The 14,737-nt window shown below is 43.2% G+C and overlaps 1 protein-coding gene across 1 annotated transcript in view; it reads left to right on the forward strand.

Moving 5' to 3' along the window:
• POLN (DNA polymerase nu) overlaps positions 1-14,737 on the forward strand; it is a 2,377,116-nt gene that overhangs the window by 1,504,526 nt on the left and 857,853 nt on the right. The window contains exon 18 of the mRNA XM_086964459.1: positions 717-782. Within this exon, the coding sequence (XP_086820585.1) occupies positions 717-782 (66 nt within the window). The remainder of the gene's footprint in view (positions 1-716; positions 783-14,737) is intronic.

Here is a 14,737-nt window from a genome sequence, read left to right on the forward strand (position 1 = left end):
AATGGGTTACCACCTCCTTTGAGTTGGTAATAAAATATTAGTGTTTTGTGATTGAATTTCAGGACCAAAGCATTAATGCATACCATAAAAAAAATTGGCATTTGGAAGGGGACGCCCTAAACACACCCCTTACAAATATCGATTCTTTATAGTTTCCTAAACCCATTTAACAATTCTTAAAGCCTTATCCAAATCGTTAATTTTGCTTTGTACATTTCGAAAAGTGTTTCAGCGGTTGCAAACATTTAGATTTACGGAATCTGATGGTTTTCGATCATTAAAACACTTTGTAAATGAGGTACCTTGAGTCCCTTAGACTTGTAATGGTGGATGGATGGCAGTCCTGCGAGTGACTCACTGGAACTGAGGTCCATCACAGCAGTGGTTTGTGAGTTTGGTTAACCACCATCGTGGAACACCTTTCGTGGGTTATCGCTTTCAGAAAAACATGTCTACAATAGTAAAAGGGGATTAGATAGAAATAAAAATTCGATCAATATAGACATCTACAGTCTTTCTAGGTGTCATCACTGCCCTGCATGTAGTTAGTTTCTATTAGGCCAGATACGCGGGCACAGGGATACATATATATTAAGAAATAGGACATTTACACCAAATTATTAAATAGCATATTGTCTTCTTTGTTATCAAATTATTTTTGTATGAATTTTGCTCATGTATTTGTTACATAAATGTCACATTTTTACCATTTGAAGGGATACGTGTCGTCTTCATGGAATCAGACAGGAACTGTGAGTGGCAGATTGTCTGCTAATCATCCAGTAAGTGAATGTATTTTCTAAATATTAGCAATGATGTATGTATAGATAAACATCTCTTTCTATAAAAGCTAGCTGTGACTGATACATTTCAACATTCTATAGACGATTTTTGTTGAACCATTCGTTTACCCATCAAGGGATTTCAACTATGAGGGTCCCAACTTTACTCCCACATCCTCCCACCTCCATGTTACTAATACCTGGAGTAGTGGTATCTCTGCGGGCAGAGTTAATGATGAATACTAGAGCCCAGAGGTTTCACTTAAAAATGAGGTTTTCCCCAGTAATTTATCTTTCTCCCACAGAGTTTCACGTCCAGATTTCGGTTGCTTTCATCAGCTGGAGTCCCTGATTGAAATGTATTTAATCTGCTATTTTACTTCAGATCTCGCAGTTCCAGTGGGGCCATTAATGGCAGTTGCGCGATCCATCCGAATTAAAAAGAACCTCCTAATGGAGTCCCAACTCTTCCTAAATTCCTTTTGGAAGTCCATGCTTCATCAGTCCGACACATGAATTAAAACAGTAGAAAATGTTACCCCATGAAATATGTTCCCTCTAATGGGAATTATGAGATCAATACATAAAGTAGCAGGGCTTTGATAGCATATGATCTGCCAGGATACCTAGATCGAACCTCTAGGCATCATAAGTTCAAGTAGCCAAATGAGTATTGGAGTAGAACAGCAGGGCAAAAGAGATCAGGTCGGGACCTAGAGGCGACATCCTACTGAGGTGACAAGAGCAACATCAAATACAACTATGCTGATCTCAGATGCAATTATGTGGTCTTCCATTAATAGTCTAGCTCTTACAGTTATAGTATATCCAACTTAAATGTATGATTCATTGGAAATTTGAACACTGCTCACCTATCCCTGCTTCCTGAAGGACACCCGCATCACCTGAAGGTTAACCTTGTTCTTTCTTATCTCAGGTGTAACCTCCACTGTATGATAAGGGTGCAGCATATGGACTGTACAGTTTGCTGTTTTCACTATCACGTCTTTCTCTTTGGAATATATTTCCAGCAGGGCTGGCCTTTGCTCAAAAATAGCCCTGGGTGAAACCAAATGTGGTACCCCCTTCTAATCCCCCACCTCGTTGTTACACATGTGCCTTATCTAAGCCCTGTATATACTAGCGTTTACAATGCACAACATAAAAGTGCTGCTTTTGTGATATACTTTGTGTGAGAATGAGAAAACCTGCTGTGCTGTTATGTCTGCATAATGCCAGGACACCCTCCCGAGGGCAACTGTGCTACATAACTATTAATCATTCTTTAATGCATGAGTTAAATATTCTGTTGTAGGGGAAGTTCACTGGTACAAATGATTAGTAGATCAATCATTATATTCTTTTATTGAGCAACAGAGAATAGTTGGTGTTCCCACACAAGCTAGTAGGTAACTGACACCAGAATATCCAAAGCATAGAACACTAACATGGTACAGAATCTACATGGAACATGGCACTTAAAGTGGAAGACACAAAACAAGTAATATGCGAATACAACATATCCTCTTCCCTTCAGTCGATAATAAAATTTACTAAAAGAAAGAGCTGAACAAGGAAAATGAATTAAGAGAGCAACAAAAGAAGATTCACAGAAAAAAACAGTTTACCAATAATCTTATTGACATTAAGAAATGAATAATATGTTCACTGGATACCAAAGTACAACACACTATAAATTTCAAACCCCTTCACAGAAATAATCTTGTAAATAATTAGGAATATGTCTGTGTCTCTGAACCCTCACACCAAAACGCTTTGATCTGTTTTCTAAAGATACCATGTCATTTCCATTAATATTTTCCTTTTGGTTCAGAACAACACTTCCTTTTTTCCCCATTTCATTTTCATCCTTTTTATCAGTATTATGTTTCTTGTACAATGCCACTCTCCTTAAATTCCAATGTTCTCCATTATACAATGTTACAAATCTGTTATGAACCGTTTTCACTCTAAATGGAAATGGATCTCTAAATTTTGTTAAGCCACTCGAAATTCGACCTGGTTTCACTTTCACCCAATCATTCACTGAAATACGGCTTCTCCCACTGAAATCCTTCTCATCCTTAAATTTCACACCATCCGCATCAGCCATACCAATACACTCTTTCATCCACGCAGGAATCAATTTCGTGCCTGCCGAACGTCCACTCATCACATTAAATGGTATTTTCCCTGAAGTATTGTTTTCAGTGGTACGATAAGCCCACACTAATTCATTCACCATGTCCCTGACACAACCCCGAGTAGACACAGGCATTTGAATAGCACCTTTCACCATTCCGTTCGCCCTTTCCACAATTCCATTTCCTTGTGGGTTGTATAAAGGTCTCCTACAGTGAACAATCCCACACGAATTTAAATACCTCACCATTTCATCTGATGTCAATTGTGTACCATCAGTTATCAGCTTAACTGGAAATCCCTCTTCTCTGAATATTTCTGACATTATATTAATAGTTGATTTAGTAGTTATCTCCTTACAAAGCTTCACAATTAACCATTTTGAAGTGACATCAATCATCACCAATGCAAACTTTAAATCCAACGTAAAAGTACTAAACGGACCAATAAAATCCATACACACTGTATGCCACGGTAACTCTGGATCTTCAATTTTCCCATGTGAAGTCTGGCTACACACCTTGAATCTCTTCTCAGACTCTAAACATTCCACACACCTTTCTACCCATTCTGAAACTTGCTGATCCATTGCAGGCCACCAAAAAAATTTCCCTCAACCTTTTTTTTGTAAGGGATTGGCCTAGATGGCCTTCATGTACTAACTTAAACAACACAAACCTTAAATCCTGCGGTGGAATGAACTTGTCATCTTTCATCACAATGCTCTCCTCAAACTCATAGATTGACAATTCATTTAAAACTTTTAAATACGGTCTAACAGCAGATGCAAGAGTACTTTCACGTCTTGCCTCCTTAACAATAAGGTCTTTCACACTACGCATCACCTCATCCTTAGCCATACTCTCATTCCATTGTGACTTACCAACAGCTCCACTGCACATTTCTACCAATTCATCTATTGCTGCCACTGAACCTTCACACATAAACGATCCACTCCTTTTTTATCCACTACATCCCATTACAAGGGAAGTATAGACAATCCATCTGCCTGACAATTTTTCCACCCAGGAATGTATTCTATTTTATACAAAAACTCTTGCATCCTAGCCGCTAATCTTGTCAACCTCGCTGAACCCTTTCCTGCACCACCCGGCAACAAAATTCTGAGCAATGGCCTATGATCAATCTGTAGTCTGAAATTGAATCCCCATAGCAGCATTTTCAGAATCCAGGAGGCATACCAGTGAGGCGGATCGGTGGAGCCATCGGGCAGTGTAGCCGTGAGGTGAACGGCAGTACCGGCAGGACGCGCTGAGTGCAAGCGCACTGCAACCCCCAGCAGCACCAGGGGCGACGCGCTCGTAAAGCGAAAGGAGCGCCAAGCGGCGCTGAAAGGGAGACGCCGCTGGGAGCCTCGCGGAGCAGCATTTTCAGAATCCAGGAGGCATACCAGTGAGGCGGACCGTTGGAGCCATCGGGCAGTGTAGCCGTGAGGTGAACGGCAGTACCGGCAGGACGCGCTGAGTGCAAGCGCACTACAACCCCCAGCAGCACCAGGGGCGACGCGCTCGTGACGAGAAAGGAGCGCCAGGTGGCGCTGAAAGGGAGACGCCGCCGGGAGCCTCGCGGAGCAGCATTTTCAGAATCCAGGAGGCATACCAGTGATGCGGACCGGTGGAGCCATCGGGCAGTGTAGCCGTGAGGTGAACGGCAGTACCGGCAGGACGCGCTGAGTGCAAGCGCACTACAACCCCCAGCAGCACCAGGGGCGATGCGCTCGTGATGCGAAAGGAGCGCCAGGCGGCGCTGAAAGGGAGACGCCGCCGGGAGCCTCGCGGAGCAGCATTTTCAGAATCCAGGAGGCATACCAGTGAGGCGGACCGGTGGAGCCATCGGGCAGTGTAGCCGTGAGGTGAACGGCAGTACCGGCAGGACGCGCTGAGTGCAAGCGCACTACAACCCCCAGCAGCACCAGGGGCGACGCGCTCGTGACGCGAAAGGAGCGCCAGGCGGCGATGAAAGGGAGACGCCGCCGGGAGCCTCGCGGAGCAGCATTTTCAGAATCCAGGAGGCATACCAGTGAGGCGGACTGGTGGAGCCATCGGGCAGTGTAGCCGTGAGGTGAACGGCAGTACCGGCAGGACGCGCTGAGTGCAAGCGCACTACAACCCCCAGCAGCACCAGGGGCGACGCGCTCGTGACGCGAAAGGAGTGCCAGGCGGCGCTGAAAGGGAGACGCCGCCGGGAGCCTCGCGGAGCAGCATTTTCAGAATCCAGGAGCCATACCAGTGAGGCGGACCGGTGGAGCCATCGGGAGGTGTAGCCGTGAGGTGAACGGCAGTACCGGCAGGACGCGCTGAGTGCAAGCGCACTACAACCCCCAGCAGCACCAGGGGCGACGCGCTCGTGACGCGAACGGAGCGCCAGGCGGCGCTGAAAGAGAGACGCCGCCGGGAGCCTCGCGGAGCAGCATTTTCAGAATCCAGGAGGCATACCAGTGAGGCGGACCGGTGGAGCCATTGGGCAGTGTAGCCGTGAGGTGAACGGCAGTACCGGCAGGACGCGCTGAGTGCAAGCGCACTACAAACCCCAGCAGCACCAGGGGCGACGCGCTCGTGACGCGAAAGGAGCGCCAGGCGGCGCTGAAAGGGAGACGCCCCCCACTCGCCTCACGAGTCACGCGCGGGAAGTGCCCGGGAGAAGCCCGGGACAAGGGCGGGACAGTCTTAGACAGTCCTAGACTGGCCGGGACTGGACTGGGCCACCACCCCCCTTACATCTTCAACGCAAGCAAGTAAGAAAATATTTTTTCATCTTACTCATCCCTCTATGCACTGTCAGATAGAGTGGCTTACTGTTTGCATTCAATTCAAATCCACTAATACCCGCGATTTAGCAAAAGTGATAAGTGACTACTGTTAAAAACTATATAGCACTTTGCATTCTTCAAATCCTAGTTGCCTTAGCAGGACTGCTAAGTAGGTGTGTACGTGTGCTACCCTCCTTTATACTGGGAAAATCAACAACGTAGCCCTTTACATGTCAAAAAAAATGTCAAGAAAACAGCCACCTCCTAATACCAAGCCTAAAGAAAACTATATGCTCCAAGTTGTTGCTAAAATTAACAACGAAAGAAGACAATCATTGGGACTGAGTCAGTCCCCCAACCTACAGCTATTAAGCCCGACCCAAAACCCCCAACAGACAGTTTCTTTAGCACCTGATGACTCTATTGACCTAATAGACATCACGGTCCATCCAAATCCGAATCTAGATGACCAGAACAGTCTTATGCTGGACAATGTAGCAAATACAGTGCCACTAGATCTAGAAATCAACACCGACCTCGAGCATGAGATCTTGGCTCACAACTCTGACGAACTGTCATCTCCTGAGCAGGAAACTCGACCTATGAGAAAACATAGAAAAACCCAGCAAAAGCGGACGGGGTTACGCTCAGGAAACAGGAGGAAAAAAGCTACTCCGACAGGAAAAAACAAGGCAAAAACTACTGATGATGGTGATAATAATGCTCTTGATAAAAGCTACCATGACAAAAGCTATAATGAGGATGATTTGCTCCAGAAGATAGCAGACATCATTGACTCTAAAATCAAAACCATCATTAAGCCCTTAGTCGCCAAGATCGACAAATTGAATGCGGAGGTAAAAAGGATGAGTGGTCTTCAATCCAAGGTTCTGGAAGGGGTTGATATGGTTAATACCTTGGTGACACAAATGGGGAAATCAACTGAGTCTAAGGCGAGGAGCTCCATCGAAAAAGAGAGCAGTTCAACGCTCCCTGTAAGCCCAGCCCGAAATGAAACTCACCCTACTAATTGGCCCTCAAATACTGTTGGTGCACTAAAGTCAACAGGCATTGCGCCAATAAATTGCCAGGAAACAGACCCCCTCCAATTCATTGAAGAAGCTTCCCCAGTGGTACTGGTGCTGGCTAATGTTCCCCCGCCAACGGATGCACAAATCGAAACGCCAGCATCCTTGTCTAGCAAGGCACTGCATTGGTTAACAAGCAACATGCAAATGGCACCGGTAGGTAAACATCAGCTTGCATCTGAAATTAAGTCCGTGAAAAGGGTTGCTTGGATTGGAAATCGACCGAAAAGGTTCAAGGGAGACTGTGTTATAGTGACTTTTTGTCATCCAGGTGTTTTGCCCAATCTCCTAAACTATATCCACCCTCCTCAAAGAAGAGCAGGATCTGTTGTCCCCCTCACTTTAAAAATTTTCTACGGGGAGCAACAGAATGTAACTTTCCAGAGGACTCCGGGACCCTTGTGGAATACTGTGAGAAACAACAGAGGTCCATGGGCTCCTCCTAATGAATGGGGTATGGTCTTAGGCAACAGATACGAAGCCTTATCAGGGCTTAATGATTGTGATTGACTGGGCAGAAGCTCTGAAGATTTTTCAACTCTTACTGGTGATCAAGCTGGTAGGGAAATGGAAACCCAGCCTAAAACTGGATTAGTTGATGTTTTGACCAATGCAACCAATATACAGGGTGATCTTGGTGCTATGAATAATGTTTACCATCTCAATGGACGTTTTGATCATGTTGATAAAAATGAGAAAAATTAGTTAAATGAAAATTTATCCCTTGAATTGGTTGTAATTGGGAACAACATAAGTGAATATGACCTCACCCAGCAACAGAGGGAGGGCCTACCTAGCAGTATTAAAACTACCAATGATAATGTCGTTGCCCAACATACCCTAGTGTCCTGGAACGTTGCAGGGTTGAAAAATAAGATGCCATCACAGGACTTGCTAACTTTCCTGGACTCAAAGGATATAATCCTTCTCCAGGAGACTTGGCAGTTAGACCCAGATCCAATCCAAGGATATTTACATTTTTTCATTCCAGCCACTCCGAGTTTAAGGGGAAGGGCTAAAGGTGGCCTGGTGACATGGGTTAAACAGAACAAGGATCATTCAGTTCTTCAAATAGGCACTAATAGTCCCGATATATTGTTGGTTAAGCTACAGCGACCATCCAGTAAGGATCTTTTCATTTTTAACATCTATTCAAGGGGACTACCAGGTGGTAAACCTACTGAGGCGGTTGACCAGTTGGATTCCCTATTGAAACAATATTGTTTAAATGCTGACATTATCATTGGTGGCGATTTTAATTGTTGTTTTGAACCGCTAGACAACCAGGATGTAGACCTCACGACTGAAGAGGACTACATCTGGGAAATCCCTCAGCTCTCCTTGATACCCATTAAAAAATGGTCTGAGGCTGCTTTACAGTTAAAAGTCTTATGTGTCGAGTTTGGGTTGCGGGCCACTAATGGAAGAACAGGGTCAGACAAACAGAGTGCCCCCACCTTCTCTAATGGAACTACACATAGTCGTATTGATTACATTTTGACTAATAAAGAGAATTGGGCTAATGTTGTTGACATGTGGATCGAGTCAAGGGCGGAAAGTGACCATGACCCACTAATTTTAACTTTTAAATTGTTTGATCTGGTGACAATAGATGAACAGAGGGAAAATGTCCAAATAAATCTCTCAAATGATCACAGACACATTAGATGGTCAACTTGTGCAGCCAACGAGGAAAGCATAATAGCTATGAGGGATTTAACAACCCAGGCCATCAGAGAAGTTCGGGGTATAACCGTTAAGGATACTCCGATATCTGAAATCAGTAGGATCCATGATGAATTTTTTAATAAATTAAAACCGTTTTTTGTTAAAACAGTTAAGAAGAAGCAGCGTAGGCCAACAAGGAAAGAGGATCAGTGGTATGATAAACCCTGCAGGGCTGCCTATAGGGCCCTGTCAGACGCTGTAAAAACTAAAGATAAAAACAAGATAAGGGATGCCCGAGTTATGTATAAAAAAGTGCAAATTAGTGCAAAAAGGGATTGGGAGGAAGGCTACTGGAGGGATCTCCTCGTAGCTAGTAGGGAAAGATCTATGACGCCCTTTTGGAACATTGTAAAATGGGGAAGGGGGGCCATAAGAGGAGAACCCATGAATCATGTGTCACCAGAAGCATGGGTATCCCATTATGCTACTCAGTTTGCTGTTAAGGATGGAGGTGAAGAGGAGTGTGTGGCCCTAGTAGATACTTCAACGAGCCACTTACTCTTCTCCAAAGATGATGTCCTAAAAACTCTGAACAATATACCTAAAGCAAGAGCTCCGGGCCTAGACTTTGTCCCTGCAGACTTGTTTATGCATGACAAGGACCTATGGGCCACCTATATTCAGCTGTTAGCCAACGCTATTGCAAAGGGCTCGCCTATCCCTGAGACCTGGAAAGGAGCCGAGATCATCCCCATCTATAAAAAGGGGGCATGCTCGGATCCAGGTAATTATAGGCCTATTAGCCTGATCGCATGTATACAGAAAGTATTGGCAAGATTATTATTACAGCGAATACATGGGTGGATAGACGACCAGGATATATTGTCACCCCTGCAGGCTGGCTTTCGCAGCCATACTAGTACCATCGACCAAGTTTTTAGATTTGTTTTATTATATTGGCGCGTAGTTTTACTAGGGGGGAGGATGCTTTTTGCGGCGTTTGTTGATTTAAAATCAGCTTTTGATTTAGTTCCCCGTCACAAGTTGTGGAATATCCTACAAGACCAGGGTATCCCAAAAGAAATTCTGTCCTTATTGATCAGAATGCATGAAAATAACTTTGCACAAGTACGGTGGAATCAGCAGGGTAGGTCCACTGAGAAATTCCCCATTGCGAGGGGAGTACGCCAAGGATGCGTACTTGCCCCAACGCTTTTCTCGCTATACATCAACAGGGTGATCAGGTACTTCGAACATCAGCCCACAGATGCCCCAAAGTTGGCAGGAAGACTGATCCCCCTGTTGATGTTTGCGGATGATACCCTGCTGATATCAAAGACCCAGCAGGGACTCCAGAGGGCCATCGGGGTTTTCGAATCGTTCTGCACAGACCATGGTCTTGTTATTAATACAAGTAAAGCAAAATTTATGGTTATGCACAAACGGAGACACATTAGAGGTAGAGTTACTATGGACGGGGTCCAGCTTGAACAGACCCAGGTCTTCAAGTACCTCGGAATTAATTTGTCCTACAATCTAGACTGGAAACAACACACTAATGAGCTAGCTACAAAACATGCTCAATTGACAGGAGCTCTCACTAAGGAGCTTTTTTCATCTCATACCAAACCAATTAGACCTGTCCTAAAAATCTACAACGCTAAGGTTGGAGCAGCAGTTCTTTATGGTGCTGAACTCTGGGGCCCAGTAACCTTACTAAGTTGACGGTAGCACAGAATAAATTTCTCCGCAACATTACTGGTTTACCTATGTCAACCCCATTGATACCTTTAAATTATGACTTGGGATTTTATAATTTTATGGACATGGCCAGATATAGAACAGTGGCCTATTGGAGAAGGTTATGGGTAACCCCAGAACTCTCCCAGTATGCCCAAGGCTTCTTAGAGGTGAGAACCCTGGATACTGGTTGTAAGATAGTCTGGATGAGAGAGGTTAAACTCTTATACAGGGCACGGGGTTTATCTCAATTGTGGGATGATCCCCTAAATAATGTATTTCCACCCAAAAAGACACTCCGAGAACTTTATTGGAGCATGCTAGAGATTAAGTGTTTTAGGAATCATATTGATCGTTCCTTTACTTACGATTACCTAGAGCTTAAGCATACACCGGCCCTAGAATCCTATTGGGACTGGATTACGGTCCCAGGGGACCAGAAGAGGTACCATCAGATGAGGGTGGGGACACTACCTTTAAATGCCCTAACAGCGAAATGGAATAAGGTACAAACCTCAAGGTGCCCCTTTTGTCCGGATCACAATGAAAACACTGGACATGTGCTGTTTGCCTGTCCTGAATATAGAATGCCTAGACGTTCATGGCTAAAACCAATTTGCATCCAGTTAGGTTTAAGAACAGCAAACGAGGCTGTTAGGATTTTAAGAACTGATACCTCGCAGCCCGTTGTTATAGCCATGGCAAAATTTCTCCACTGGATGTGGATAATTCGGGCACGCAAAATGAGTCTGGAGTAACTGTAGGATTGCTATTGTCTGCTGTTATTGTTTGCTGCTAGTTGAATTGGCACTCTGTATTAATAAGTGATTAACTACGTACACTGTATAAGCAATTGTTATTTTTGTATTTTGGTACTAATGAATTTAGCTTTTATAACTCTTTTTAAAAAAATTTGTTTTTTTAACAGATATTTTAAGATTATGTAAAAATGTAAATAGGATGAGATAGGGAGACTTTTAATCTTCCTTTTTTATTGCAATAAATCATTTTGGATCCTGTATCTCTGTGGGGTTGGGGGGAGGGGGTGGGACTAAAAACAACACATTTTTTTCTTTGTAAAATGTCTTTTATGATTGAAATATATCGAATAAAGACTAATTAAAGTGAAGTGAATCCCCATAGATACATCCTAAAATACTCACAGCCCCATGCAGCTGCCAACGCTTCCCTTTCAATGATGGAATAGTTTCTCTCTGACCCAGTCAAAGATCTAGAAGCAAACGCTACTGTTTTAGTGCCTGTTGGATGTATTTGTGATAGAACTGCACCCAACCCCACAGCACTAGCATCAACTGTCAAGACCGACTCCAGATTCGTGTCAAACGGAGTAAGAATTTTAGCCTCACATACCTCATTCTTTATGTTTCCAAACATCTTTTCCTGTTTCACACCCCACACAAACTTGCATCCTTTCCTAAGCAATTCTCAAATTTTCTCTGTTTTATCTGCAAAGTTTCGTACAAATTTTGCATAATATTCTATAAGACCCAAAAACGATCTTAACTGGTCTTTGTCAACAGGTGTGGGTGCCTTCCTTATTGATTCTACTAAGTCTCGTTTGGGTTTTACGCCTTCTGCAGACGCATATACCAAATACTCAACCTCTACGACTGCAAATTTGCATTTCTCTATCTTTACTGTCAAGCATGCACTCTCCATTTTGTTCAGAACCTCGTTAAGTATCACATTGTGCTCATCCATCGTACCACCAAATAATAAAACGTTGTCCTGAAAATAAACAACGTTTCTTATCCCCCCCAAAACTGAGCCCATCATACGCTGAAACACTCCAGCAGCGGACGCCAGCCCAAAAGGCAGCCGAGTAAATTGAAAGACTACCTCTCAGGTAATAAACGCTGTCAATGACTTTGATTCATCATGCAACTTAATTTAATGATACGCACTGCGTAAATCCAATTTGGTGAAGAATCTTCCCCCCTTTAGCAATAGAATTAATTCATTAATATTAGGTAAGGGAAAACTGTCTACAATTATATTCTGGTTCAAAGTGCGCAAGTCAACAGTGACACAGAATCTGTACTTGCCGTCCAATTTGGTTGTGATGACCACTGGTGAAATCTAACTTGACGTCTCAATTTGTTCAATAACCCCTTGTTCTAACATCTCACACAACATTTTCTTCACCTCACCCCTAGCTATAATAGGTACCTTCCTAACTCTATGCTGCATAGGTACAGCATCTGGTTTGAGCACAATTTTGTGGACATACCCCTTCAGTTCCCCAATTTCTTCTTTAAACAAACAAGGTACACTCTCTATAATGGATTCAGTTGAAATATCATTCACCATCATAATTTGGTCTTTAGCCCTCGGATCTAATATAATATGCAGGTCATACTGATGACCCCATCCCAACATTGGTGGTCCTGATTGTGCTACATACACTTTCCCCTTCACAGATCTATTCTTAAAAACAATGTCTGTTAACATGTAACCCACTATATCTATCCGTTCACCCTGGTATCCACATGGGTTTATGTCATTTGGTCTTAACACTACCTCTGGCCAATTTTCTCTAAAGAAACTCTCTGGAATAATAGTCCAAAATGAACCTAGATCTACCATGAGTTCTGTAACCTTCCCCTCAATAGTGAATAATGCCTTAGGTCTCATCCTCCGACCAGGTTCCATTTCCAACTCCTCATCACTCACACACAGGATTTTGTTTGCACCTTCAACTTTACTACCCAAGCTGGTACGCACCACCTCTTCCTGTACTACAGCCACGTTCAATCTATTCCCTTTCCCACACATTTTATAAAAGTGTCCTTTCTTCCCACACTTCCTCTACTCTTTATCCAAGGCGAAACATTTCTTGTAGTCTGCCGTGTGATAGGTACTACCACATCTTGTGCATATTTTCCCCATATTCCTGTACTGCTCAAAGTTACTAGATCGACCATCTCCACTGCATTTCCTGACACTACTCTCCCCTTTTCCACTAGACTTCTTAACATTTACTGCAGCTACCTCTTCATCCATTTCCACACAAGACACATTTTCCTTTGCTCCTTCTTTCTGTTCCATTTCTCTCATGCATGCACTGGACTCCTCCACTACCTTTGCTATATCAATTGCATTCGGTAGCGAGGGGTTCTTTGCTGCCAACAATTTCTCCTGCATCTTTTTATTCCTACACTGGACTATTAGTTGATCCCTTATCATCTCATCCCTTATCTCTCCAAAATAACATTTTAATGATAACTCACGTAAGCGTGTAACAAACTGATCAATGTTCTCATCCTGCCTCTGTGGCTGCGTGTAGAACTTATGTCTTGCGATAACAATATTCACCTCTTTTGAATACTGTTTCTTAAGCCTTGCCTTTGCTTCCTGGTAAACATTACTAATCACTCTCCCATCCGCATTAGTGCCTGCTGGTAAAAATGTAAATGTATGTTGTCCCTCTTTTCCCAATGTACTTAAAAGTAATGCCTTTTTTCTTACAGCACTAAAGTCTTTCCCATCCAATGACTCTATGTAATTTTCAAAAATTTCGATCCATTCATCCCATTCAATGGGTGGATCCCCACTCTGCTGTAAAAATAAAGGAGGGATTATGATGTTCTGATTCTCCATAGCTGTTACAATGCTACAACACAGTTCAATATGACTTTCACTAAACTCTCTAAATATGCCAAGTAACTGTATCCCTGCAATCTAATATATTATTTAACATTCTCTTGCAAGCAATATTATATAAATATTTCTTGTTTTCCTCTACTTGTCATGTCCAATCTTCAACTGCTGCTTCAACTGTATTCTCCTTGACCACGAATACACAGTTTATTTCAAAATAGTCACGCGTTACCCTTGTATCGTTTTGTCTCTTCTCCTCAAATACTTCAGATTAGTCCTCGAATTCAGCAAAGTCCTCTTCTGTTGCTTGTGTAATCCTTGATGTTAACGAAGTCCGCTCGTGATTTTCGTTTCCGCATTGCTAGGTAACTCTTTCCTTTTTCAAAATGGCTGCTACGTTACTGCATCATCACGCACGTTACGTTGCGCGTTGCGTACTCACGCTGTTTTGAACTTCCACGTCACAGCTCACTCCGACGGCACTTGACCCAGCTCGAGCTCCTACGCGTGCTGCAACCATTTACCATTCAAAAGAATACGGTATGATATTCCAAATATTTCCTCTTTTTCCTTTTTTTTTTACACCGCCAGCCTCCCGCAAATGTCTTTTGAACTAGAAATACAACAAACTCACGGTTGGTTGTCGAATTCACTGCCGATAAATTCCCTGCCGATATTTAGTATTTTCCACAACTCTTCATTGTAATTGTAGCTGCGGTATCTGTTGTTTCCCACAACTCTTTTTTAAAATGTGGTTCAAGCGCACCGCTCCTTCTCTTTGTACTTTTAGATTCTTCCACAAACAGTAATTCCACGAATAATACTTCTGTTCTTGCTTTCCTTTTCTTTCTTCATGCGTTTCAATTCTTTTCCACCAACGAAGTTTCCTCCTCACTCTGTGCTCCTTTAACCCACTAGCCAATCGT

This window comes from Lissotriton vulgaris, chromosome 3_2, assembly GCF_964263255.1.
Source record: "Lissotriton vulgaris chromosome 3_2, aLisVul1.2, whole genome shotgun sequence".
Classification (NCBI taxonomy): domain Eukaryota; kingdom Metazoa; phylum Chordata; class Amphibia; order Caudata; family Salamandridae; genus Lissotriton; species Lissotriton vulgaris.